We start from the raw sequence: 26,924 nt of genomic DNA on the forward strand, positions 1-26,924 counted from the left end.
GGGGTTCCCCCGGAGGAGCTGCAGGACGTGTCTGGGGTGAAGGAAGTCTTGGAGTCCCTGCTTAGGCTGCTCCCCCCGCGACCCGACCCCGGATAAGCGGACGAAAATGGATGGATGGATGGACTTTATTTATGTTGGTCATTTTATTTATGTCACTACTGTTGTGGTGAAAAGACTGGAAAGTGTCTTTTGGACGCATGCGCACGCAACTTTATGTTGCAGTAACCGGAATACTGCGTTTACATGCCACAAGTATCACAGTCACTATCGGAATAAACCAGCTACAGTAACCTGGTTTCTAATAACCGGGACACTGAAACCGGGTTACTGCGTTTACATGCACCATCAAGAAACCAGGATACTCAAAAAACCCGATCATAACCAGAATACTGATGTGCATGTAAACACACTCACTGAGTACAGAAGAGGATCCCTGGTAAAAACTAAAACCGAAGAATTCATATTGTAGTTAACAACATCAAATTTCGACCAGTACTTGGGTAAAACAAAGTTTTTCTTTTTGCTGGGTTTAGTATAAGCTGGTGTGTCTGTGTCCACTAGTGTGTGTGTGTGTGTGTGTGTGTGTGTGTGTATTTGTATGTGCATGTGTGTGTGTATGTGTGTATGTGTGTGTGTGTGTGATTCCTTGATGTAAAGTGTGTTGATCCTGGAAGGTGGAAAAGTGAAATATAAAAATGTGACCATTTACATTACATTTTAGTTTAGTTTTTAGTTTATCTGGTTTATTTTACAGGAGCATTAATCAGAGAAACACTGACGAGCTACTTTGTACCAGACTAAAGCTCTTAGACCTAATATTCAGTAATATTTGATTTGTTCATAACAGCACATATTAATGAGGATTTAAAATGTAAATATGTAAAGATTTTAGTCAACGTGGATCATTTTCCTCTTTAGTCACAGGACGGGGAAAAGTACAGCAACAATTACACAATAAAAATGTAATTTTGTTAAACATAGTGACATATTTGAGCGTCTTTTACAGGAGCTGGAGAGAGATTAAAAACTCTGTATACTAAAATTAAATCTGCATATTTGATTGTGTTGTGCTAATTAACTAATTAATTTGTGTTTGTCAGGTATTCTGCAGTAGAGCAGTTAGTTCGCTTTTAAATAGTGTCAGTTAATTTAAAGAGTAAAATGTGAGAAAAAAAAATATATATATATATATATATATATATATATATATATATATATATATATATATATATATATATATATATATGAGCTGGTTAGCTCAATTGGGAAGTCACTGGACTTTCACATGGGAGACCCGGTTTCAAATCCCCCCTCTGACGGGGCAGGGGGGGCAATGAGCTAACCAGTGTGGGTCCTTGGGCAAGACCCTTCGTGCTACTGCCCACCTCATACAATAATGAGAGAGAAAGAAACGTATGACATGCCGGCTCAGACGTCGCCCGGCCAAACAAGGTCTGCATCAGGTGCTGGGGAACCAGGGCACCTTGATGAAAAATGGGCTACTGGAACACGGCGGAAATGGGCGAGATGCGAGAACAAGGCTCTGTTACTACTACAGTAACCCTAGGCAGAGGGGTTACATGAACAGGATGTGGGAGAAATGGTTATTACGATACCCACAGTCCAAGCTAACGGCCAAACAACTAGTAGCTCAGTGTTCCAACATCCACAAACGGCAACTGCTATCACAACTAGAGATTGATGAGGTACAACACAAATGCCACGGCAAGGGGGAACCAGTGTGCCAGGTCAGAGGGGAGTTGACACCAACTCCCCAACCAGAGATTGGGTACGAGTATCACGCTGAGCGAGGCAGCGACTGACCTGAAAGATAAGATCATGGCCCGAATGAACACAAGGCAACCCCGATGCCAGTTACAGAGGCTATGTGAAGTACCATCTGAAAGTCTCCTAGACGATGTGAATGCAGCACTGACAGTGATCCCTACACAACAATCACTGAAACCAATGAGCTGATATACACTTCAGCAGCAGTGATCCTAGATGTGTTGGGCTGTAAGAGCAACCATGGGAGCCATGCGATACAATACCCACCATGGCGAAAGACGGTTAGAGGCTAAAATCAAGGAGGTGCGGAGAGAAAAGGTGCAATGAAAAAGCAAGTGCCCAAGAGGTACAACCAGTTGCCCATACCTGAAGCACTCGAAACTGCCAAACAAAGGCTCCAAGCCTTGGCCAGCCGCCTAAAGAGGTACACACGAGATAACGAGGCCAGACGAATAAACCGGCTGTTCGCAACACAACCGGCGAAAGTGTACGCTCAGTGGCAGGGTAATAACAGCAGAGCAGACCCACCAAGGCTGGAGACTGAGAGGTACTGGAAAGGCATATGGGAAAGGGAGGCATCACATAACACCAATGCACAGTGGCTGGTGGATCTGAGAGAAGACCACAGCAACCTCCCTGAACAGAATCCAGTCACCATCACAGTGGCAGACATCCAGGGAAGAGTCTCAGGTATGAAAAACTGGACCGCACCGGGCCCTGACATGATCCATGCGTACTGGCTAAAGAAGCTCACTGCCCTCCACGAGCGCCTGGCAGCACAAATGAACCAGCTGCTAAGGGATGGGACTCACCCTGAATGGTTAACCCAAGGGCGTACGATCCTGATCCTAAAGGATCCTTCAAAGGGTGCAGCCCCATCCAACTATCGGCCAATAACCTGTCTCCCCACAACATGGAAGCTCATGTCAGGCATCATTGCGGCTAAGATAAGTGGGCACATGAATCAATACATGAGTGCAGCACAGAAGGGTATCGGCAAAAACACCAGGGGAGCCAAACACCAACTCCTGGTTGACCGAACAGTCGCCCGCGACTGCAGAACCCGTAAGACCAACCTGTGCACTGCCTGGATTGATTACAAGAAAGCCTATGACTCAATGCCACACACATGGATCACTGAGTGCTTGAAGCTGTACAATATCAACAGGACTCTAAGGGCGTTCATTGCGAACTCGATGTGGTTGTGGAAAACCACCCTTGAAGCCAAGGGGAAGCCACTTGCACATGTGTCCATCAAATGTGGCATATACCAAGGAGACTCACTGTCCCCACTACTGTTCTGCATAGGCCTGAACCCTCTCAGCCAAATAATCGACCGCACTGGCTATGGATACCGACTCAGAAACGGGGCCACCATCAGTCACCTCCTCTACATGGATGACATCAAGCTGTACGCTAAGAGTGAGCGAGACATCGACTCACTGATCCACACCACAAGGATCTACAGTACAGACATCGGGATGTCATTCGGGCTTGAGAAATGTAGCAGGATGGTGACAAAGAGAGGGAAGGTAGTCCACACAGAGGGGGTGTCACTCCCAGAGGGAACAATAGCAGACGTTGAGGACAGTTACAAGTACCTTGGTATCCCACAAGCAAGTGGCAACCTCGAAGAGGCAACAAGGAAAGCGGCTACGGCCAAATACCTGCAAAGAGTGAGGCAAGTCCTTAGAAGCAGCTCAATGGCAAGAACAAGGTGCAGGCAATCAACAGCTACGCCCTGCCAGTGATCAGATACCCTGCAGGGATTGTAAGCTGGCCAAAGGAGGAGATACAGACCACAGATGTTAAGACACGAAAGCTCCTGACATGCATGGAGGGTTCCATCCCAAATCCAGCACCCTGAGACTGTACGCAAGGCCGGAAGGAAGGGGGCCGAGGACTAGTGAGTGTGGGAACCACTGTCCAGGATGAAACATCCAAGCTCCTTGAGTACATCAAGGACAAGGCCCCGGCAGATGAGGTGCTCAGAGAATGTCTCAGACAGTGGGGTCCAGAGGAAGAGGTGCTGGAGGGACCATCATGGCAGGACAAACCCCTACATGGGGCGTACCACCGGAACATAACTGAAGTGGCTGATATCAAGAAATCCTACCAATGGCTTGAGAGGGCTGGTCTGAAGGACAGCACAGAGGCACTGATCCTGGCTGCTCAGGAGCAGGCCCTGGGCACTCGAGCAATAGAGGCCCAGATCTACCACACCAGACAAGACCCACGGTGTAGACTGTGCAAAGAGGCTCCTGAGACAGTCCAGCACATAATTGCAGGGTGTAAGATGCTGGCAGGGAAAGCATACATGGAGCGACATAACCAAGTGGCGGGCATAGTGTACAGAAACATCTGTGCAGAGTACGGGCTGGAGACCCCAGGATCAAGGTGGGAAACACCTCCAAAGGTTGTGGAGAATGACCGAGCCAAGATCCTGTGGGACTTCAGATACAGACTGACAGAATGGTGATGGCGAACCAACCAGACATAGTGGTGGTGGATAAGAAACAGAGCAGAGCCGTGGTGGTTGACATCGCAATACCAAGCGATGGTAATATCAGGAAAAAGGAACACGAGAAGCTAGAGAAATACCAGGGGCTCAAGGAAGAGCTGGAGAGAGCCTGGAAAGTAAAGGCATCAGTGGTGCCTGTGGTGATCGGACACTCGGGGCTGTAACCCCCAAACTGGAAGAGTGGCTACAACAGATACCGGGAAAACAACGGACATCTCAGTCCAGAAAAGTGCAGTACTGGGAACAGCAAAGATACTGCGCAGAACTGTCAAGCTCCCAGGCCTCTGGTAGAGGACCCGACCTGAATGAGGGTGAGAGACCAACCACCGTGAAGGTGAGAAACACATTTTTTTTTATATATATATATTAAAAAGGCAATTTTTTTTCCACATTTTACTCTTTATCTTGGGAAGTATTTGCCAGAACTTCAGTATGATTTACTAGTATTTACTTTAAGAAGTTTTAGATGAGTCTGTCCCACCCAAACTACTTCTACTCCTGTCCATGAGTTTGTAGATTTTTGTGATAAAAACAGAACAGAGAGACTCACCGAGAAGTGCAGAGTCCTGATGCAGGTTTGACTCTGTATCAAAATGACTTTGAGACGCTGCAGAGTCCTGCGTGCATCATAAAGAAAACAAAACAAAGTAAATACAGAGCTGTGGGCGTGTATTGGTGGTGCTGAAAACGGAGTTGCCCTGACCAGTTGATTCTGCAGAATAAATGTGCTTTAACTACTGTATGTTTGTGGATGTGGCAATGTGAGAGGATGACTAACAAAATAAAATGCTAAATTAAATAAATTAAAACCAACAACTCCACTGGGCATCGCCCAGAAAACAAATATAATTTAACTGAACAGGAAAAAGTCACACAGGTTTGTTTACTGACTTTATAGAGACAGATCATTTATTTACACAGTGGAGCGCCAGTTGCATAAACTGATGATGTGTCTTTAGGCAAGACATTTAATCTGCATTGCCTTATATGAAAGTGTGTGTGTGTGTGTGTGCTGGTGGTCGGAGGGATAGATAGCACAGATTGGCATTTGTCAGTCTGCCCCAGGGCAGCTGTGACTACAATAGTGACTTAACATCACTGTGTATGAAATGAATGAATAATGCACCGAATTGTAAAGAGACTGGAAAAGTGCTGTATAAAGGCACCGAAACATGACGCTTCAATTGTCGCACATCAAACTGACACGTCACACTGAACGTTATGGCTCTTATAAAGACTTTAACACACCTCACGCTGTGTAAAAAATGTTTCACCTGCAGATTACTGATAAAATAAGAGACACAGTGTGAGGCTGTGAGAGCAGAGCAAAGGCTCTGGTTTGAGGAGGTTTTGGTGAGTTTAGCAAAAGGCAAGAGTTTTCCTGGACAGACAGAAGCCCCGAGAGGAGCCGGTGTTTTGCTGAGTTGAAAAGGGGTTTCCTCTGCCTCTGCTGCAGCTCTGAGCCTCTCCTCACAGTTGACAGCTCCTTTTGTCAGTCACAGAGCACAGACATGTCTGTACTCACTGTACACACACAGAAAACCTCGTGTGTTTTCAGACGCAGCACCATGTCCTGTTTCAACAAACCCACCACTTGGTGTGTGTGCGCTCATAGAAAATAATGGAGGCAGCAATGCATCCTGGTGTGCATTGGCCTTCAGATTAATAAATTATTATTGTTAATATTATAAAAAAAAAAAAACATTTATAATATATTATTTTGATATATTTGTTGTTGAACATTCATTCTAATTCCAGTCTGTCTTAGTCCTGGTTTGAACCTGGTTTAGACCTGGTTCAGTCCTATAACTTCTTGGATTATTTTTAAAGACAATACAGTAAAGTGTATTTACCTTGTTGAAATGTTTCAGCTGCTGCTGCTTTCATCTTCAGAACTGTCACCTGTCTTAGTCCTGGTCAAGTTCTGTATGAGTTTGTAGTTTTTTGTGATAAAAACAGAACAGAGAGACTCACCGAGAAGTGCAGAGTCCTGATGCAGGTTTGACTTTGACAAGAACCTCCCTCCTCCTCTCTCTCTGGAGGTGGAGACATTTGAGTCTTCAGTGTTTATGTCAGTGTGGAGAGTCGATCACACACACAGTATAAGAATGCAATTTTAAAGATATTCTTAAAAAAAAAAAAAAAAAACTACCATTAGCCACATTCTCCTGTTTAGTGCAGATTTTCTGAGATTTGGAGTCACCAGAGTCTGAGTGGTGTTATGAGTCTGTGTGGTTTTGTTCGAGTCGTGGATCTGTGACTGGGTCAGACTCTCTCGCTCTGTCCTGGTGCCAGATCGACTCCACCGGACACAAAGAATTCTCCCACAGATCCAGTGTGTTTATGTGAACTCAAACTGCTCGTGTTCGACCACAGGGCATCAGCAGCTTTTTGTTTCACAACATGAATTTATATTTAATAAAGTTTGATTTGTAGTATTTGTTTTAGTCACGTTGCTCTGATCACATGGGGCTTGTTTGTTTCGTTCACACAGTGGGTGGTGTCCTGAGATGATCAGGTGAAGCAGATCAGATCCACGATACAGTAAGTCACAAAGACAAACAAGACACAAATCAAGTCCATTTTTATTTCATTTAATAGTTTAAATCTTTATCACATTTTTGAACTGAACAAAAGTAAAATAAAAAACAAAATAGAAACAGTGGAGAATAAAAAAATATATAAAAATAGATGGTACTGACCCCTCCACTCATCTCAAATATATATAAATGAATAATCTAAGTCTATGTTCAGACAGCAGGGCTTAACGCTCAATTCCGATTTTTGTGTGAAATCCGATGTTTTTTCGAGGTCGTTCACATTTCCAGTTAAATGTGACTTGTATGTGTCTCCAGTGTGAACATTAAACAGTCCAAAAGTGTCCCACATGTGACACTGGAGACATGACGACGTCAACTGCAGCGAGCGTCTCTGTGTTTACAGAAGTTGTCCAAACATGGACGCAGCATCGAGCACCTGGAGATTTTAAAGTTCCTCTCGTACCGGAGCCACAACATGAACAACTGACTTGTTTTAAGGAGGAGATTGAGAAGGAGAAGGACGAGGTTTTTGGTCGTGGTGTTTTGTGGTGAGTGGTGATGTGCTTCACTTCAGTCACACGGAGTTCAGTAACAATTTTCTCCTACTTCAGTGCAGAATAGTGATGTTTGTGTCTTGTTGATGACGTGTAGGTGGATGAATGCACTTTGGCCGTTCAGACTGAAGTCACATGTCAAAAGATCAGATATGTATCAGTTTCAGGAGCACATATCCAAGTGTCCTGGGTCACATTTGAAAAAAATCGGATCTGTGTCGTTCAGACTGACATTAAAAAATCAGATTTGGGTCACTTCAGGTGCAGTCTGAACGCAGTCTTAGTTTCTGTTGACATGTTGATTACCCCAAAGTGTTTTAGAAACCCAAACCTCAACCAAACACTGACCCCGACCATAACCCGCTTCCTTACTTTAAAAAACTGTTCCTAAACTTTATCACTTCGAATGACCAATCGCAGCAGACTGTCCCTCTCCACCCGACATTCTCACATTAACTCTTTCCCCCTTGGACGCCGACGAGGACCAACCCACACAGATATGACTAGAGCTGCACACAGAGCACAACTGCATAAAAGAAAACAGACTTCCACAAGTGATTCTAAAAGATTCTCACACTCATGAACTTCACTGAAACACTCACATATTTGGTGTCTCTGAACTCTTCAGTTATGGATGTTTAAATGTGATTCAGTTCATTTACAGGTTTATAACAGCTCACTGAAAATGACAGTTTACCTGCTCAGGTGCAAAATCGAAAACAAAAAAACTACATTCAGCGTCTGATATGTGCAGTGTCGGGAAGGTGACTTTTAAAATGTAATCCCCTACAGATTACAGATTACATACACCAAAATGTAGTTTGTAATGTAATCCGTTAAATTACTTCAAGTGAGTAATGTAATCTGAATACTTTGGATTACTTGATTTGCTGTAGAAAAGCAAAGACAAGGAAATCTTCACATAAGAAGTTTTATCTGCTAAAAGAAAATAAAAGCCCAAACTTTACTGAACCAAATTAAAAATATTATTGATAGAAAACGAGGAGACACGTCCACACAGCAGGATTTAGTCCTGTTAAATCCTGTTTTAGACCTGAATTAGACCTGGTTTTAGTCCTGGTTTAGACCTGGTTCAGACCTGGTTTAGTCCTGGTTTAGTCCTGGTTTCAGACCTGGTTTAGACCTGGTTTAGTCCTGGTTTAGTCCTGGTTTAGACCTGGTTTAGACCTGGTTTAGTCCTGGTTTAGTCCTGGTTTAGACCTGGTTTAGACCTGGTTTAGACCTGGTTTTAGTTCAGCGAAGATGTGTCGGGGGATGGGGAAGTTTCCAATTAAGTAAAATCAGCCTTCGGACCAGCAAGGTGGTAAATGCTATGGCCCGTTTCATCGCATTGGGCACATTTGAAACAGGAGAGGCACCAAAAATCGCAGAGATTGTGTTAGGAGCAATGGGAAAACCATACGCCCCCGTCAATGTGCTAAAGATATGTGTCCACAGTGGTCCTAGTTTTGGACATGCCCAGAACATGTGTGAGTGATTGGCAGGGGAGAACTGGCATCTGCTACAGGCGTCGCTTACAGAAGGATAAATCTTAACCAGTCTTGCATTTGTATAGTGAACCCTGTAAACAACTTTGCATTGAATTAGTCTGTGACGGGCACAGATAGAAGACAAATAAACAAGAGATAATTCAGAATTCCACTGTTGTTGTGTACTCTCCTCCCAAGCATTTTTAACTGCATTAGAATATGTTAATGTTTCTGACTGATTGAATTAACCTGTACAAAATTGAGACACTTCCTCTGGTAATAGGGTTCACAGAGAAGAGAGAGTCTAATAAGTTTTCTGGAGGGCGATTCGGAAAGTGGGGGAACAACTTTTTAACATAATCCCGGACCTGAAAATAACAAAAAAGATGACGCTTTGGGAGGTGATGTTTGATAGACAAGTGTTCGAAAGATGAAAATACACCATTCAGTATACAGATCACTAATTGACCTAATCGCATTATTATGCCAGATTTTAAATGCTAAATCTCCATTAGATGGCTCAAAAGTAAAATTTCTAAACACTGATGTCAGGGTGGTAGGACTCAAGAGGCAAAGGTGCTTCCTGAACTGATTCCAAATCTTCAGTGAGATAGAGACCACAGGTAATTAAATGTGGGAGAGGAAGTTGCGAGCACAAAATACACTGCAGGGAGAACTGTGAAGATTTCTTCTCCAAATGCACCCATCTTGGTAGGGAATCCTCTCTGTCGCTCATCCAAAATAAAAGTACATTGGCCGCCCAGTAGTAGTGTCTAAAGACTGGGAGGGCAAACCCCCCTCTATCCTTAGGAAACTGTAAAACCGACTTGCGAATTCATGCTGGCATACCAGCCCATGAAATGTTGAAATAATCTTATCAAGCCTAACAAAAAGGATTTGTTAAGAAAGACAGGGAGGTGTTGAAACATGTAGAAAAACCTAGGGAGAACCACCATCTTAACCAAGCTTATTCGACCTGCAAGTGAAAGAGGCAAAGCCGACCAACACACAAAGTCCCTCTCAGTCTTGTCAATCAAGGGGATGAGGTTCTCACGGTGTAAGTCCCAAGAGATAACGTAACTTGAATGCCTAAATATTGAAAACCACTACTCAACTACAGAAATGGTACAATAGAAGGAGAGAGTGTTCTAGCAAGATCATTAATAGGCAGCAGCTCACTTTTTTGATAGTTAAGTTTATACCCTGATATGCCTCCATACTCATGGAGGATGTTTAAAATAGTCGGGAAAGAAGTGACAGGGTCAGTAACATAGAGCAAAAGGTCATCCGCTGTTATGAAGACAAGGCTGTATTATAGCATTTATTTAGTTAGGGTGCAGTACCAAGCCTGACCACTAGGGGCGCGACTTATGATAAGTTTAGTGTTTTCATTATTAGTCTGTGCATCGGAGGTGTGTTGTTGTTTCTTATATCTGTTCCTTTTTTGTCGTAGTGTGCGTCCATGAGACAGGTGGGTGTTTTGCCGTGTTAAATTAGGGTGTTTGATGAGAAAACTGAGTGCTCAAAGTTGTTCTATGTTATATATGCAATTATTACACATCTTAGCTTCAATGCTAACTTTCGCTAAGCTTCTCCTCGTTTATGTGTGCTTTATCATATTATTTAATTCGTGTTATTCGGGTCTTTTGTTTATATGCCTCTGGCAGCCTTATATATATGTTTGGGGATTATGTTTGACACAAAGCAATACTGTGATGCCTATGTTTATTGTTAATTACAACATCATATTATAGTTCATTAGTAGTAGTGGTTTTGAGGCCTATTTTTTTCACGTGGCTGCCGAGTACCTATTGGTTGAAACATATTTGGATTTATATTTCTATGTTTGCCTAATAGTGTTATATTATATTATGTTATTATTGTTCTTATTAAGTCTATTTCTAATATTGTGCTGATTTGTTTTGTTCACAGAACCACATACACACACGCCCACTTATTCATCCCATCCAAAGACAATAAAGAAAAGTAAAGATCGTCCGCCTAATCGTTGCATTCTGACCGATGCACACTCCGCGATCACAACTCTCCTGAACCAGACAGTAGTAGCAAACCTAGGGGTGGGCGATATATCGATATTTTAAATATATCGAGATATTTTTTAAACTCGATATGAATTCTGACATATCGTATATATCGATATAATGCTTATATTCAATTTTGATTTTGCCGCTTTCCTTGTTTACCTTCTCTCTCGTCGCCTCCGTGCGACCCCGCCTCCCTGACTTTGCGCGCTCTTGTCTCCTTCACTCCTCACTATCGCTGTGAATACCGAAAGTTGGTGCCAGTGAAAAGATTCAAGGCCATCAGCAGCACATCCTCATATTCCACCAAGTCTCGTCCTTTAGAAGCTACACCGCATGAGCGGCACGTGGAGTGCGCTGTTTATGCATATTAGCCATGCACTTAAGTTTCGTTTCTGTAAAATGTAAACACGTGCGCAAACGGGCTGATGTGGCTCTAGAGTCGTTATACTTTATATATTGTAAAGTTTAGTAATGTAAAGTTTATTTATGCAGAAGATTTTAATAAATAATCATGTAATATAACAATAATAATAATGCTGCAGTGTAACGTGTACAACAGTGTTTGGAATCGTTGGGTTTGAACTGCAGTGGATTGTGGGAGACCTCATAGCTCCATACTGCTGGATAATAACATGGATCTGTTAAAATAAGGAACCATGAGCTCATTTAGCAGAGCAAAGATGAGCTTGTGTTGAGTTGTTTTATTTATGAATGAAAAGAAGGAAACATGTATTATTTCTTTTATTTTACAGTTAAATTATTATTTATGTAATTAGGGTTTTTGTAATCTTAAATGCTCCTATATGAACTGCCGACCTCTTACACTTCAATTTAAAAAAAAGATCTTGTGGAATTTGGCATATTTGTTTTTGCAGTTTTCAATTTTAGGGGGTTATTTTTTCTTGTACATATATCGAGATATATATCGTATATCGAGATATAGCAAAATATATCGAGATATATTTTTTGATCCATATCGCCCAGCCCTAAGCAAACCTCCATAACATCCGCATAAAGTGAAACCTTATGGACAGTATCCAATCGCGTGATGCCTTTGAAAGTGGCTTCTGAACGCAACCACAAGGCCAAGGGCTCAATGACCAGAATAAACAGCAAGGGGGAAAGAGGGCAGCCCTGTCTGGTGTTGCGACTTAAAGAGAAGGAGGGGGAGAGAGTATTATTTGTCCGAACACAGGCTCTGAGCGATGAGTAGAGGAGTCTCACCCAAGCCGTGAAGCTCCTGCCCAGTCCAAATCTGACCAGCACATTATATAAGAAGCTCCATTCTACCCTGTCAAAGGCCTTCTCCACATCCAGAGAAACAACAACTTCGGGGACCAGAGAGCTGGGAGAAGTAATGATGTTAAAAAGATGTCTAGTATTGCAGGAAGACTGCCTACCTGGCATAAAGCCAGACTGGTCCAGGTCTATAATTGATGATAAGACACGCTGCAGACGTAAAGCAAGGACCTTTGATAGAATTTTAAAATCAACGTTTAAAAGTGAAATCGGCCTATAGCTGCTACAGAGCAGGGGATCTTTGTCCTTTTTAAGAAGCAGAGAGATGGTGGCCTCCAACAGGGTATCCGGAAGGCAACCGAGAGCAAAGGCCTCATTATACATATCTTTGAGAAAAGGACTAAGTAGAGCAGAAAAGGTCTTATAATATTCTATAGTAAAGCCATCTGGTCCAGGTGACTTGCCACTCTGGAGTTCCCCAATAGCTTCCTGAACTTCAACAGTGGTTTTTCTAGCACAGTATTGGGGGAAGGTGGACAGTCAGATGTATAAAGAGCAGTATAAAATTCGGCAAATGCATTATTTATATCGTTAGGGTCGGTGAGGGTTACACCCAAGGCAGATTTTATTGCTGGTATAAGTCTGGAAGACGCCTCAGCCCGGGCTTGGTGTGAAAGAAGCTTACCAGCCTTATCACCTGATTCATAGAAACATTGCCTGGATTTAAGTAAAGCGGTTCTGACAGTGGTGGTGGAAATTAGATCAAGTTCTGTCTGCAATGCAAGGCGATCCTTATAAAGCTCAGGGTCAAGATTGGTGGCATACCATTGGTCCACATCCTTAAGTTCATTCAGAAGCCAATACGTACGAGCAGTTTCTGCCTTCTTCTTGTTAGAAATTAAAGAGATAATTTGGCCTCTGATGTAAGATTTAGAAGCCTCCCAGAGAATGCTTCTACTTGTGTCCTGTAGGTCATTCAGTTCAAAAATAAAGAAATCTGGGAATGCAAAAACTCTTTGTAGGTTTCCTCCGCCAAAAGAACAGAGTTAAACCTCCACAGCTTAAGCAAACCTGATCGCGAAAGCAGTGCCAGGTCAAGAGACACTGGCGCATGATCTAATATTGCAATGGTATGATAGTCGGTGGCAACCAGTTTTGATAAAAGTCTGACATCTAAAAGAAAAAAGTCTATGCGAGAATAAGAGTGATGGACATGAGAGAAGAATGAGAACGCTTTAGCTCCTGGAAATGCATGTCTCCAGGGATCTGTAAGACCAAGCTGTTCAGAGAAAGTGAGCAGAGTTTTTGCTGCCTTAGTGAGGGAAAAAAAATTGTTGGAAGACCGATCCAACAGTGGGTCTTGAACAAGTTTAAAATCACCTCCTACAATTATGTAATGATTTTCAATATGAGGATGAGAAATGTTTAGTCACAAAAAGACTATCATCCCAGTTGGGACCACAGACACATACAAACAAGAACGGCATCTCCAGAAGCCTCCCAGAAACCATTGCGTATCTGCCATTTGGATCTAAGACTGATCTCTCTGATATAAAGGGAAAGCCTCTGTGAAAAATGATGGCCGCGCCCCTGGCCCTACCATTAAATGTAGGTGTGAAAGACTTCACCAACCCAATGCTTTTTAAGCCGTACGACCTGCTTGTTTAACATATGAGTCTCCTGGATAAAATAGACATCACCCTTAAGCTGATTTAAATGAGTCCATTACGCGTCCCAATTTTGTGGCATTCCTCATCCCCTTCACATTCCAAGAAACAAGTCTAAGTGGGTTATTTGTCATTGCCGTACCTTATGACTGTCAGAAATGAGGTATTGAATGCTGCCAGGGACCAGCAGAAGCAAAATGGCAAAACGGACATAGTACATTCCTGTGAGGGAAAAAAGTGAGGGAGAAAGAGAGAAGAAGAAATAAAGAAGGAGAGAGAAAGAGCAAGGAAAAAAACAAAACAAAACACAAACATAACCCCAATGGCCAAATCCCTCCCATACATACGTGGAACTCAAGTGTCCATTGCACAAAAGTGTCTCAAACACCTTTAGGGCTTCCAGCATGAATCCAAAGTACCAAAAGTCCCAACTTCCCCAATATTAAGGCACTCACAACAATGGTCAGATAAAACCCAATAATTCACACAAATGTCAATATTGCACATACACGGCTATTTATTGCCAACAACTTATACCAAAGAGGCATGCGCATCATTAAAATAAACAGTAGCCAATAATAAGAAATAAAATAAAATAATATAATGATAATGATAATATTTTAACTTTTTTTTTTCACTTTCCCTTTCCTTTTTCCTTTCCTTCCTTCCTTCCTTCCCTTCATATAATGATACTATGAAAATAATTATAAACAAAAAAAAATAAAAAAAATAAAAAAAATAATAATAATAATAAAATAATAATATAATAATAAATATATATATATATATATATATATATATATATATATATATATACATACATACACACACACACACACATATTATATATATATATATATATATATATATATATATATATATATATATATATATATATATATATATATATATAAATCGTCCCATTCCTGCAGTCAGAATGCAGTGCACACATTAAGCACTGATGGTTACTTGGTATGGCTGTTATTTTACCTCCGGTTCATCTTGGCGGCGACAATGAGATGCAAAGTCCGCAGCTTCCTTCACAGAGGGAAGAAGTTTCCTGGAGCCGTCTTCAAGTACAACGAATAGCTTAGCCGGGTACCTCAGGGCGGGTTTGTAGCCCAACTCGTAGAGCATCTTCATGACATCTCGGCATTGGTTGCGTTGCTCCATAACTTCTAGAGTGTAGTCCTTGAAGATGTGGACGGGCGAGTCCTTGTATTTCAGTTTAGCGTGCCCCCCACCACCACCTCCCGGGTTTGAAAAGAATGAAAACATATCACAACTTGCCGTGGTTTACCCGAGAGCTTCGGCTTAGCGGGCTGTGCGCAGTGAGCCCTGTCCAGCTCTGGGGGTGACGTCAAGATGTCAGCACCAAGCACCTCAAAAAGTAGCTGTGAAAAGAAAGCTGTTGGCCTGGAGCCTTCAATGTTTTCAGATAGCCCAACAATTCGGATGTTGTTGCGACGGCTCCTGCCTTTGAGACCCACTAGCTTAGCCTTCAACTTCACGTTCTCTTTGGCTGTCGCTTTTAGTTCGGCCCATTTAAACACTGGTGGTGTTTGCAGACTGCTCCAAACTAGGGATACGCTCTGCATGGTTGTCAACGGTGGCCTGAACAGCGGTCAACTTTGCTTCATATTTTGTGTAGGTGTCCCTGATTTCGGCCAACAGCTCAGATTTAGTTTTGGCTTTCTTCGTGGTTAGCACAGCTGTAAACGCGCTAACGCTTGCCACATCTTCCCCTTCCTGCTCGTCCTTTTTCCTTTCGGAGGCATGGTTTCACTCAGAAAATGGATTGCACACTTAAAAACTCTATGTGGTCAAGCAAGAAAGGCTTTAGCGAGTATATGACCGAGTAGAAGTGATAAAGTTTGGGGGACGCAAACACACGCATCTACTCCATTAAACCACCCAACCGGAAGTCCGCTTCATGGGTGAACTTACTCAAACTTAGAAGAAAAGATCTCTCTCCCACTTGACTGACTTGTGTTGCTTATGTGCTCCATAAACAGGATGATCACTCCGTTCACTGTTTTGAGATTCTCCTTCGCCCCTTCAAAAACCAACAGGCGTCTGTCTCTGGGAACCTGGGGCATATGGGAATCTCAAAACAGTGAACTCTTGAACTCTGTCACCACTGTGCCATAAAAAAATAAACACAAACATGGTCTGTGCAGTTTCAAATTCCATTTTGCATCATTTGACCCACACATAGAGCAAAAATCCATCTTAATAGATACGGGTCAAATTTGACCCGAAACAGCCTCAGTGTCGCAAAATCTGTAGCACCTGTACAAAAGTATAAAATGTTTAAATATTTTCATTTTTGTGTATTTTGGCAACATTTAGGAAAAGTCATAAAATTTCAGGATGAAAGAATGATGCTTAGGGTATTTTCTCTAAAGTTGAATGTCAAAACGGGTCAAATTTGACAACAGTATGTAAGGGTTAAAAGACAAAGACACTGAACTCGTTACCCCCCACAGCCCAAACCCAGGGAACAGAGGCTCAGTGAAGAAGGAGGTGAAGGTGTAGAGATGGATCAGTTTTCCATCAGAGAGGACCTTGAAGAAGGACAAAGATCCAGCCTCAGTGTCCAGGAATACACCCACTCTGCCAGAGGGCTCTTCCTTCTTCTCCAGTTTATCGACTAATATACCAATAGGAAATACTTTTGGAAAGTAGAAATACTTTTTTCTGCTCTTGTGGTGGGCACTGTATCGTCGCTCACTGACCCGTAGACACCAGGACTGATCATTTTCTCCAAACTTACTCTCCTTTCCTGTTCCTCTCCGTCTGATTCTTCTGTAACTCACTGCTATATCGACCTTCCCTCTCCACTCCACCTCCCAGTAACAGCGCCCCCTCAGGCCAGTGGAGCTCAGGACCTGAGTCTGGTCTGTGAATCTGTCCTCATGATCTGGATATGACTGATTGACAAACACCCCGGTGACTCTCTGTTTGTCCTCAGACAGTTTGAGTTTTCTGTGAATTGTGTTTGGGTCCAGAGAGAACTCACAGGAGTCTGAAACACAAACAGCTGAGTTAAAACTACAAATACAACAGGTCAAATTTAAAGGAACTAGAGATGGTTCTACTTTGTCTTTGACCTACAATATGTTGTTCATTTATAATTTATAACAAAATAAAAGCAGAAAATAATATTTTCTCTGGACTTCCCTTGAGTTTTCTCTTTCTGCTTTGGACTGAGGACTCACATTTTCTGGGACCTGGGACCATCCAACACTCTCCAGCAGGATCCAACCTGAAGCACACAAGTCCAGTTTAGACCAGACCAGAGACCAGGATCTGGACCGACCATGGACCAGAGACCCACTGAACCAGGACCCACACCTGACAGACAGCAGGGGACAGTGTGGTCTCACCTGACAGACAGCAGGGGGCAGTGTGGTCTCACCTGACAGACAGCAGGGGGCGCTGGTCCCGTAGAGCGGCCAGGAGCTCTGCTGAGGGTCCTGGATGGTTGTAGCTCAGGTCCAACTCTCTGAGGTGGGAGGGGGCGGAGCTCAGAGCTGAGGCCAGAGCAGCCCCGCCCCTCTCTGAGACCAGACATCCAGACAGCCTAAAGACACAGCATTACACTCATGTGGACACAAGGGGGCAGAGAGCATCATGGGAGCGTCTCACCTGAGGGTCTCCAGTCTGCAGGGGGCGCTCTTCAGTCCAGAACACAGCAGCTCCACTCCTGAGTCCTGGAGGTCGTTGTGACTGAGATCCAGATGTGTGAGACTGGAGGAGCTGAGGACTGAGGCCAGAGGACCACAGCTGTAAGGGGACAGACCACAGCCACAAAGACTGAGGACAGAGAGGGACATTAGAGACTAGAACCTCCACACAAGAGTTTAAATACAGTCTGGACTCACAGGGCTTTGGTGGAGGCTCTGACCACCGGCAGCAGACCCAGGAGAGCTGTCTCTGAGGCCTGGTATTTCCTCAGGTCAAACTCCTCCATGTCTGAGTCTGAGGACAGTAAGATGAAGGACAGAGCAGACAACTCAGCAGGAGAACTTAACGAGGAGAGTTCTCCTTCTCTCATGTTCTTCTGTATCTGCTCCAGCAGACTGTGGTCGTTGAGTTCGTTCAGACAGTGGAGCAGGTTCATTCTTCTCTCTGCAGACAGACCCTTTTCATCCAGCTTCTGTTTGATGAACTTTACTGTCTTGTGATTGGTCCGTTTACTTCCTGTGTGAGTCATCAGACCCTGCAGCAGCCTCTGATTGGTCGGCAGAGACAGCCCCAGGAGGAAGCGCAGGAACAGGTCCAGGTGTCCATTTGGACTCTGTAAGGCCTGGTCCACAGCAGAGCGGTAGAAGACTTCAGGGTCTGGACACTTAGAGGAGTGTGGTGTCTCCAGCAGGTTCTCTCCAGAGCTGAAGAAGGTCAAATGGACGTGAAGAGCAGCCAGAAACTCCTGCACACTCAGATGGATGAAGCAGTAGACCTTGTCCTGGTACAGGCCTGGCTCCTCTCTAAAGACCTGTGTGAACACTCCGGAGTACACTGAGGCCGCTGCAGCATCCAGCCCACACTCGCTCAGGTCACTCTCGTAGAAGATCAGGTTTCCTTTCTGCAGCTGCTCAAAGGCCAGTTTTCCCAGAGACTTCACCATCTCCCTGGTCTCTGGAGTCCAGTGAAGGTCCTCCCCTGATCCCTGGTGATACTTGATGTTCTGGACTTTGGCCTGCACCACCAGGAAGTGGACGTACATCTGTGTGAGAGTCTGGGGCAGCTCTGGTTTCTCTGTTTGTTCCAGAAGCTTCTGTAGAACTGTGGAGAGGATCCAGCAGAAGATCGGCATGTGGCTCATGATGTGGAGGCTGCGGACGCTCTTGATGTGGGAGATGACAGCTGTGGCCTGGTCTCTGAACCTCTTCCTGAAGTACTGCTCCTTCTGCGGGTCGGTGAACCCTCGCACCTCTGTCACCATGGAGACGCACTCAGCAGGGATCTGATTGGCTGCGGCGGGGCGCGTGGTTATCCAGAGGCGAGCGGAGGGAAGCAGGCTCCCCCTGATGAGGTTCACCAGCAGCACGTGCACTGAGGCGGACTCTGTGGGGTCGGTCAGGACCCGGGTTCGGCCGAAGTCCAGAGGAAGTCTGCACTCGTCCAGACCGTCAAAGATGAAGAGCACCTGGAGCTGTTGGAAGCTGCAGAGATGTTTGGATGGACTGAAGAAGTGGTGCAGCAGCTCCACCAGGCTGAACTGTGTGTCTCTGAGCACATTGAGCTCTCTGAAAGTGAACGGGAACAGCAGCTGGAGGTCCTGGTGGGCCCAGCCTTCAGCCCAGTCCAGACTGAACTTCTGAGTCAGCACTGTTTTCCCCACGCCGGCCACGCCCTTCGTCAGCACTAATCTGATTGGCTGTGGTGAATGTGGGCGGGGTTTAAAGAGCTCTTCACATGTGATGGTCTCTGGAGCGGCCGGTCTCCTGGACGCCGTCTCCATGTGTCTGACCTCATGTTCCTGGTTGACCTCTGAGGCTCCGCCCTCTGTGATGTAGAGCTCTGTGTAGATCTGGGTCAGGGGGGCGGAGTCTCCTGCTTTAGCCACGCCCTCAAACACACGACTGAATCTCTGCTGCAGATGCCTCTTCAGTTTCTCACAGTGAACTCCAACTTCAGTCCCTGAGGAAGACAACAGAGGCCCTCAGTGAACTCACAATCTCCAAATGACACAGAACTATGAGAACACAGCAGGTTTACCCCACAGTCCTCTGCTCAGCCACTTTTCTCTCCAATACAAATGTGTCAAATACAGTTTATCTTTAACTCATTTGACGTTGTATTTAGATTTCTTGCCATTTTGGATCAAATATTGAAAAACTTCACTGTTTACTGCAGTGCAGTATGTTTTGTTGTGAAAACATTTACAGTAAAGTTCTGTAAAGGAGGAGGATAGAAAATGTTCTTCCATAACTGGAGTGAACTTCCAGGTGGATGGGAGAGTTGAGCTCAATGGGAATAAAAGTGAATGAAGAATTTCACTACAGTTTGGTCTCAGCTGGAGGATTTACCTGTTGTACGTGGGTTTGGGTTGGTCGTACTGTTCTGCAGACGCTGAGCCAGATGCTCCTGGTCCATCTTCTTCAGGAAGTCCAGGGTGATGTTCAGAACCTCTGTGCTCAGCTCCTCACCCTCAGAGCATTCTGGGTAATCTGAGGCCAGGAGCCTGTGGAGCCTCTGCAGCTGCTGTTGGACATAAACCAGGACCTGCTCCTCCAGAACCTGAAACACACAGTTTGGACTAAAGTATTGGCTCTGATCCAGGAAAGATGGGAGTACAGCTCCTGGATGATTTGTTTCAGTCCTCAGAACTTTTGGTGTGGATCAGAAGACATTTATTTTCTGACAAAAATATTTTTTTCTGATAATTGCTAAAGTGTTTTTTTCTGTACTCACAGTAAATATGTGGTCCAGATGGGGGCGCTCTCCTCTGCTCTCCTCTAGACTCAGCTTCTCTCTGTGGATCAGTATAGAGTTTAAGGACCTCCCTCTCCCCAGACACTTCCCCCTCCCCTGTAAAGCACAGTCCAGGTACAGAGAGACACTTACAGGCCTGAAGCAGCTTTAAACTCTGGACCTGGATCTCTGGAGCGGTCACTCTGCAGAGACTCACAGCTCTGAGCACAACTCCTGTCAAACAAACACTTTATGTGACAAATGCATTTATGTGCACCATCCTGTTTTTATTTGTGCAGTTTATGAACAAAACAAACCCTTTAAAGTTTGGACCATGGCCTTTGGACCTGTCACTCTTCACAGAAACTGGACCAGGTTTAGTTCCAGATCTGGGTCGGTCCATCTTGGTCCTGCACTCAGAACAAAACACTTTGGTGAAAAAATGTTTTAATTTGTCATGAACAATTTCGAGAGAAACAAAACCCGTCCAGTTTAAAGAAGAGCTGTAGTGCTTGTGTCTGCTGTAGAATCATAATCTATGAAACCAGTGGATCATTCTGTTCTCATTTGGACATTTGAAATCACAATATTGATCTGAAACAACTATGGACAGCTGCAGATCTCACTAGTGACACACAGATTATGTTTTCATTTGTACAAAGAGACGGTGTAATCCTTCATTGGTCCAGGAGAGGTTCAGTGTAGAGAAGGTTTCATCGCTCGTCGTCTGGATTCTGTTTTTGTGATCAAGACGTTCTCGCTCCCGTCCCGACGCTTCTGACTGGGACCCAAAAACAGACGACCACCCATGAAACCTTCTCTACATTTGGACCAAATGTGGGTGAAGTGTGTTGCCCAAGGACACAATGACAGTTTGAGCCCTGGCTGCTCCACTGTAAAAACATAAAGTAAAGTAGCAGCTCTGTTCTCTCTTCTTCATTAATAAATCACTGGTTCAAAGGTTCAGATCAGATCATGTGAAATAAAACAGTAAAAGTCCAAACGCAATAAACTTTATTCATCACCATAAACAGAAAAATCTACTGGATCTTATCATCACTAAATCATAACAAAAACAACATTTCAGTTCTTTGGATTCATTTTGCCACATCTTTTCAATAAATACATATTTTTAAGTTTTAGAGATGAGTTTAGATCAGTTTGAAATGTTAACAATCGAGTTTTCTCCTTCAAAAGATTCTATACTTCTGTAACTTCTGCAGTTCAGAGTTACAGTGGTTCATTTTTTTACTTCTAGTGTTCTGTTTTTAGTTCTTGTGGTCTGTTTTTAGTTCTTGTGGTCAATTTTTTACAGAAGCCGAGAGGGGTTGCAACAAACGCAAACACCGCAACAAATACAAGTGCCACAACACATTAAAAAGCCACAATGGAAGTGACCGCGGGACTCTATTTTCTGACGGACCGATCAAGCGGTGAGTGAAGAAGAAGAACTACAATGTGAAACGAATAATGATAAAACAATAAATTACTTTTACTTACGTGGCGAGCGGGGCATGTGGGAGGGGTGTGTAAGAGAACCCCAAAGTAATATAATTAACAAAACCAACAACGCCACTGGGCATAGCCCAGAAACTAAAACTAAATTTGCTAAACTAAAATAAGGCTCACAGGTTCGTTAATTGATAGACAAGTGACTTACAAAACATGAAATAATTTATCGTTACCATTATTCAATTGTTTCCCTTTTGTTATCTTAACTTTAAGAGTAAACTCTTCACTGTTCACATAACTGCAGATTAAAGGCTTCACAAAAGCAGCTGTACGATGACTTTGTCCTTACAACATAAAACACAATAAAACAAAGCAGCAGCTCGTTCACAGGGACACCGCTCCACCAGATGACGAGCTGAAGACCAGCCTGGACCCTAAAATGAACATTATATTTTATCCTTCACTTGGTAGTCGCCCCATACATGAACCTGAACCAGTGACCAGCCAACGTACCACAAAACACACGCTTCTACATCCACGAGGCTTGAGGCCGAGCGGCCGGAGCATCTGACAGCAACACCGACCCAACACCGACCCAACCGTGGACAGCGGCTGACAGTGGCGCTTGTAGCGATCAACAGCAAATACACACAGGAGCTTTACTCACGAGCCATAACTTCGATCGGACACATCGGGACTCTAGGAGCGGTGGCACTATAATAAAGCCACACATTAAATTATAACCTTGCAATTGTAATCAGAGAACAGCAGTTGTTTACCTGTGCGCGACAAGGCGGGGCCCTATCCTGGAAGTACGCCGAGGTCAGAGAACGAGACGCTACGGGGAGTGCCCTTTTACACGCCCAGGCGCCACCTGGTGGCAGAAGGCAGCAGACGCACACTGCTACACTTACGTTTCCAACTTCTCCGTTCCTTTACTTTTCATGTTGCAGTTCTTCTTCTTCACTTGCCGCTTGATCGATCCGTTGGAAAATAGATTCCCGTGGTCACTTCAGTTGTGGCTTTTTTGTTGTGTTGTCACATTTGTATTTGTTGCAGCGTTTGCGTTTGTTGTGACCTCTCTCGGCTTCCGAAGTTTTTTTGTCCATCTACACTTAGTCTGACTATAGACTGGGTTTAGACCTGGTTTCAGCATGGTTCAGCTTTGGTTCAGTCCTGGTTCAGTCCTTGTTTAGACCTGGTTCAGTCCTGGTCTTGACGTTCCCAAGAGAACCATCTGAAATCTGCCGTTTTCTTTTTTTTTTTACCAACAGCTTCTTAACTTTGTCCAAATGAACAGCTCCTTTGGTGTTTTCCAGTCAGGTTTTCGAGCCTCCACAGCCCTGAGTCTGATCAATGTGACAAATGACATCCACCTGAACACTGATGCAGACAAAGTCTCAGTCCTGATCCTGTTAGATCAGTATGGACTTTAATGACCTCCCTCTCCCCAGACACTTCCCCCTCCCCTTTAAAGCACAGTCCAGGTACAGAGAGACACTTACAGGCCTGAAGCAGCTTTAAACTCTGGACCTGGATCTCTGGAGCGGTCACTCTGCAGAGACTCACAGCTCTGAGCACAACTCCTGTCAAACAAACACTTTATGTGACAAATGCATTTATGTGCACCATCCTGTTTTTAGTTTTGCAGTTTATGAACAAAACAAACCCTTTAAAGTCTGGACCATGGCCTTTGGACCTGTCGCTCTTCACAGAAACTGGACCAGGTTTAGGTCCAGATCTGGGTGGGTCCATCTTGGTCCTGCACTCAGAACAAAACACTTTGGTGAAAAAATGTTTTAATTTGTCATGAACAATTTAGAGAGAAACAAAACCCGTCCAGTTTAAAGAAGAGCTGTAGTGCTTGTGTCTGCTGTAGAATCATAATCTATGAAACCAGTGGATCATTCTGTTCTCATTTGGACATTTTAAATCACAATATTGATCTGAAACAACTATGGACAGCTGCAGATCTCACTAGTGACACACAGATTATGTTTTTCATTTGTACAAAGAGACGGTGTAATCCTTCATTGGTCCAGGAGAGGTTCAGTGTAGAGAAGGTTTCATCGCTCGTCGTCTGGATTCTGTTTTTGTGATCAAGACGTTCTCGCTCCCGTCTCGACGCTTCTGACTGGGACCCAAAAACAGACGACCACCCATGAAACCTTCTCTACATTTGGACCAAATGTGGGTGAAGTGTGTTGCCCAAGGACACAATGACAGTTTGAGCCCTGGCTGCTCCACTGTAAAAACATAAAGTAAAGTAGCAGCTCTGTTCTCTCTTCTTCATTAATAAATAACTGGTTCAAAGGTTCAGATCAGATCATTTGAAATAAAACAGACTCCACAAAGACACAGGCCAAAGTCCAGATGCACTGAATTTTATTCATCGCCATGAACCCAAAAAAAAAAAAAAAAAAAAAACAACTACTGGGCTTGAATGATTAAAAATACAAATGATGGCAGTGATTCAAATGATAAAAAATACAAAATCTCTTTTAGCAGTAATTTTGCTTTACTGTAGATATATTTTTAAAGTTTTAGTAGAGTCTGTTTCACCTAAACACATGTAGTTTTTCAGAGAAAAAAATCAACACAAATGACTCAACGAAGAAAAAAATTTGATCAGTTGGAATTTAAACAGTCGAGTTTTCTCCTCCAAAACACTTCATTCGTTCTGTGTCTCGGTTCAGCTGAGTTCTAGTCGTCTGTTTTTTTTTGTCCATCTACACTTAGTCCGTTGGTCGGTGCTGTACGTGGTCGGTGTTGTAGGTGGTCGGTGTTGTAGGTGGTCGGTGTTGTAGGTGGTCGGTGTTGTAGGTGGTCGGTGTTGTAGGTGGTCGGTGTTGTAGGTGGTCGGTGTTGTTCGTGGTCGGTGTTGTAGGTGGTCGGTGTTGTAGGTGGTCGGTGTTGTTCGTGGTCGGTGTTGTAGGTGGTCGGTGTTGTGGGTGGTCGGTGTTGTCGTGTGTCGTGTTGTAGTGGTCGGTGTTGGTGGTGTAGGTGGTCGGTAGTGGTGGTGTTGTAGGTGGTCAGTGTTGTAGGTGGTCGGTGTTGTAGGTGGTCGGTGTTGTAGGTGGTCGGTGTTGTTCGTGGTCGGTGTTGTAGGTGCTCGGTGTTGTTCGTGGTCGGTGTTGTAGGTGGTCGGTGTGCCGGAAGGCTGAGCGGAAATGGCGCAAGTCAAACCTCCAGGTTCATTATGAGATTTACAGAGGAACAATGCATATGTACAACTACACTTTGAGTAAAACAAGAGAGAAGTATTTTTCGGACATTATTGGTAATTGCAGTAACAACTCTCGTGTCCTGTTTGCAACAGTGAACAGATTAACAAACCCTCCAGCTCCACTGCCACTAGAACTGATTTCCACATCTAAATGTAATGAGTTTGCAGTTTTCTTTAATGACAAAGTTCAGGGCATCAAAAATGCCATCAATTCCACAACACAAATAACAAGCATGCAGCCACAGAGACACTTAGAGCTGAATCACTTTGCACCTGTAACTGACAAAACTGTTTTAGAGATCGTTACCAGTCTGAGTTCATCTACTTGCTGCCTGGACATGTTACCCACTAGATTTCTAAAGTCCGTCCTCAACAGGTTTACTTTCACCACCACTCACATAGTTAAACATGTCACTTCAATCTGGAACATTCCCAAACGCATTGAAAACTGCGGTCATTAAGCCTCTCCTAAAGAAGAGTAGTCTTTGATGCCACAGTACTGAACAATTTCAGACCCATCTCAAATCTGCCGTTTTTTGGCAAAGTCCTTGAAAAAGCTGTTTACGAACTTTCTCCAAATGAACAACTCCTTTGATGTTTTCCAGTCAGGTTTTAGAGCCCACCACCAGCACTGAGACTGCTCTTATCAAGGTGACAAATGACATCCGCCTGAACACTGATGCAGGCAAAGTCTCAGTCTTGATCCTGTTAGATCTGAGTGCTGCTTTTGACACTGTCGATCATGGATCCTCTTACAGAGACTAGAGGACTGGGTGGGCATTTCTGGTACTGTACTAAACTGGTTCAAGTCCTATCTAGAAGACAGGAAGTATTTTGTTGAAATTGGAAACTGTGTCTCAGATGACATGCCCTGACCTGTGGGGTGCCTCAGGGGTCAATCCTGGGCCCCCTGTTGTTCAATCTCTACATGCTGCCATTAGGCCAGTTAATAAGCAGCAATAACGTGTCGTACCACAATTATGCAGATGACACTCAGATCTACGTCTCTCTGGCAGCAGGAGACTATGGACCAGTGGAGTCACTTGGTCACTGCATCCAACAGATCAGTGTGTGGATGCAAAACAACTTTCTCCAGCTAAACTCTGACAAGACTGAAGTCATAGTATTTGGTCCACAGAAACAAAGGGACAGTGTCAGCATCACCTCCAGTCTCTCTCTCTAAAACCTTTCAAATCAGGCAAGAAATCTAGGGTAATAATGGACTCAGACTTGAACTTTAACAGCCACATCAAATCAATAACATCTGCAGCCTTTTACCATCTAAAAAACATAGCAAAAATCAAAGGTTTACTGTCTAAATCAGACTTGGAGAAACTTATCCATGCGTTTGTCTCCAGTAGGTTAGATACTGTAATGGTCTGCTCACTGGTCTCTCCAAACGAGCTGTGAGACGCTGCAGAACATCCAGAACATCCAGAACGCTGCAGCTCGGGTCCTGACTCGAACTAGGAAGTACGAGCACATAAGTCCTGTGCTCAGGTCTCTGCACTGGCTTCCTGTGCCTCAGAGAATAGACTTTAAAGCAGCTCTGCTTGTGTACAAGTGTCTCCATGTCCGAGCACCAAAGTCCATCTGTGACATGTTAGTGTCATATGAACCATCTCGCACTCTGAGGACCTCAGGGACCAGCCTCCTGCTGGTGCCCAGAGTCACGACTAAACAAGAGGAGTCAGAGTTTCAGGTTCATGCAGCTAAAACCTGGAACAGTCTGAACATGTGAGACAGACTCTTCTGTGACGCTGTTTAAATCCAGACTCAAAACATTTCTGTTTAACTGTGCAAATAACTGAAAGGTTTTTCATTCCGCACTCTTCTCTCCAATTTATGTCTCTCTTTTTTAATTTTAATCTTTCATGATTATTTATGTTTTTGATTTGTTTTTTATGATTTTAATGTATATTTCTTATTCTGTAAAGCACTTGAATTACTTTGTGTACGAATTGTGCTATACAAAATAA

At 43.8% G+C, this 26,924-nt stretch overlaps 1 protein-coding gene across 2 annotated transcripts in view; it reads right to left on the minus strand.

Moving 5' to 3' along the window:
* LOC110156377 (NLR family CARD domain-containing protein 3-like) overlaps nt 1-26,924 on the minus strand; it is a 234,805-nt gene that overhangs the window by 43,458 nt on the left and 164,423 nt on the right. Inside the window, exons 6-13 of one of the 2 annotated variants that reach the window (XM_055160990.1) lie at nt 23,225-23,305; nt 20,268-20,328; nt 19,883-20,093; nt 17,732-19,493; nt 17,496-17,663; nt 17,266-17,430; nt 17,066-17,112; nt 16,796-16,872 (exon numbers count right to left, since the gene is read on the minus strand). In XM_055160990.1, the coding sequence (XP_055016965.1) occupies nt 16,796-16,872; nt 17,066-17,112; nt 17,266-17,430; nt 17,496-17,663; nt 17,732-19,493; nt 19,883-20,093; nt 20,268-20,328; nt 23,225-23,305 (2,572 nt within the window). Of the gene's footprint in view, nt 1-16,795; nt 16,873-17,065; nt 17,113-17,186; nt 17,431-17,495; nt 17,664-17,731; nt 19,494-19,882; nt 20,094-20,267; nt 20,329-23,224; nt 23,306-26,924 lie in introns of those variants that run through there. The other variant, XR_008633152.1, reaches the window with a different exon arrangement.

Source organism: Boleophthalmus pectinirostris, unplaced genomic scaffold (assembly GCF_026225935.1).
Source record: "Boleophthalmus pectinirostris isolate CB_2022bp ecotype Guang Dong unplaced genomic scaffold, ASM2622593v1 HiC_scaffold_3, whole genome shotgun sequence".
NCBI classification, from domain to species: domain Eukaryota; kingdom Metazoa; phylum Chordata; class Actinopteri; order Gobiiformes; family Gobiidae; genus Boleophthalmus; species Boleophthalmus pectinirostris.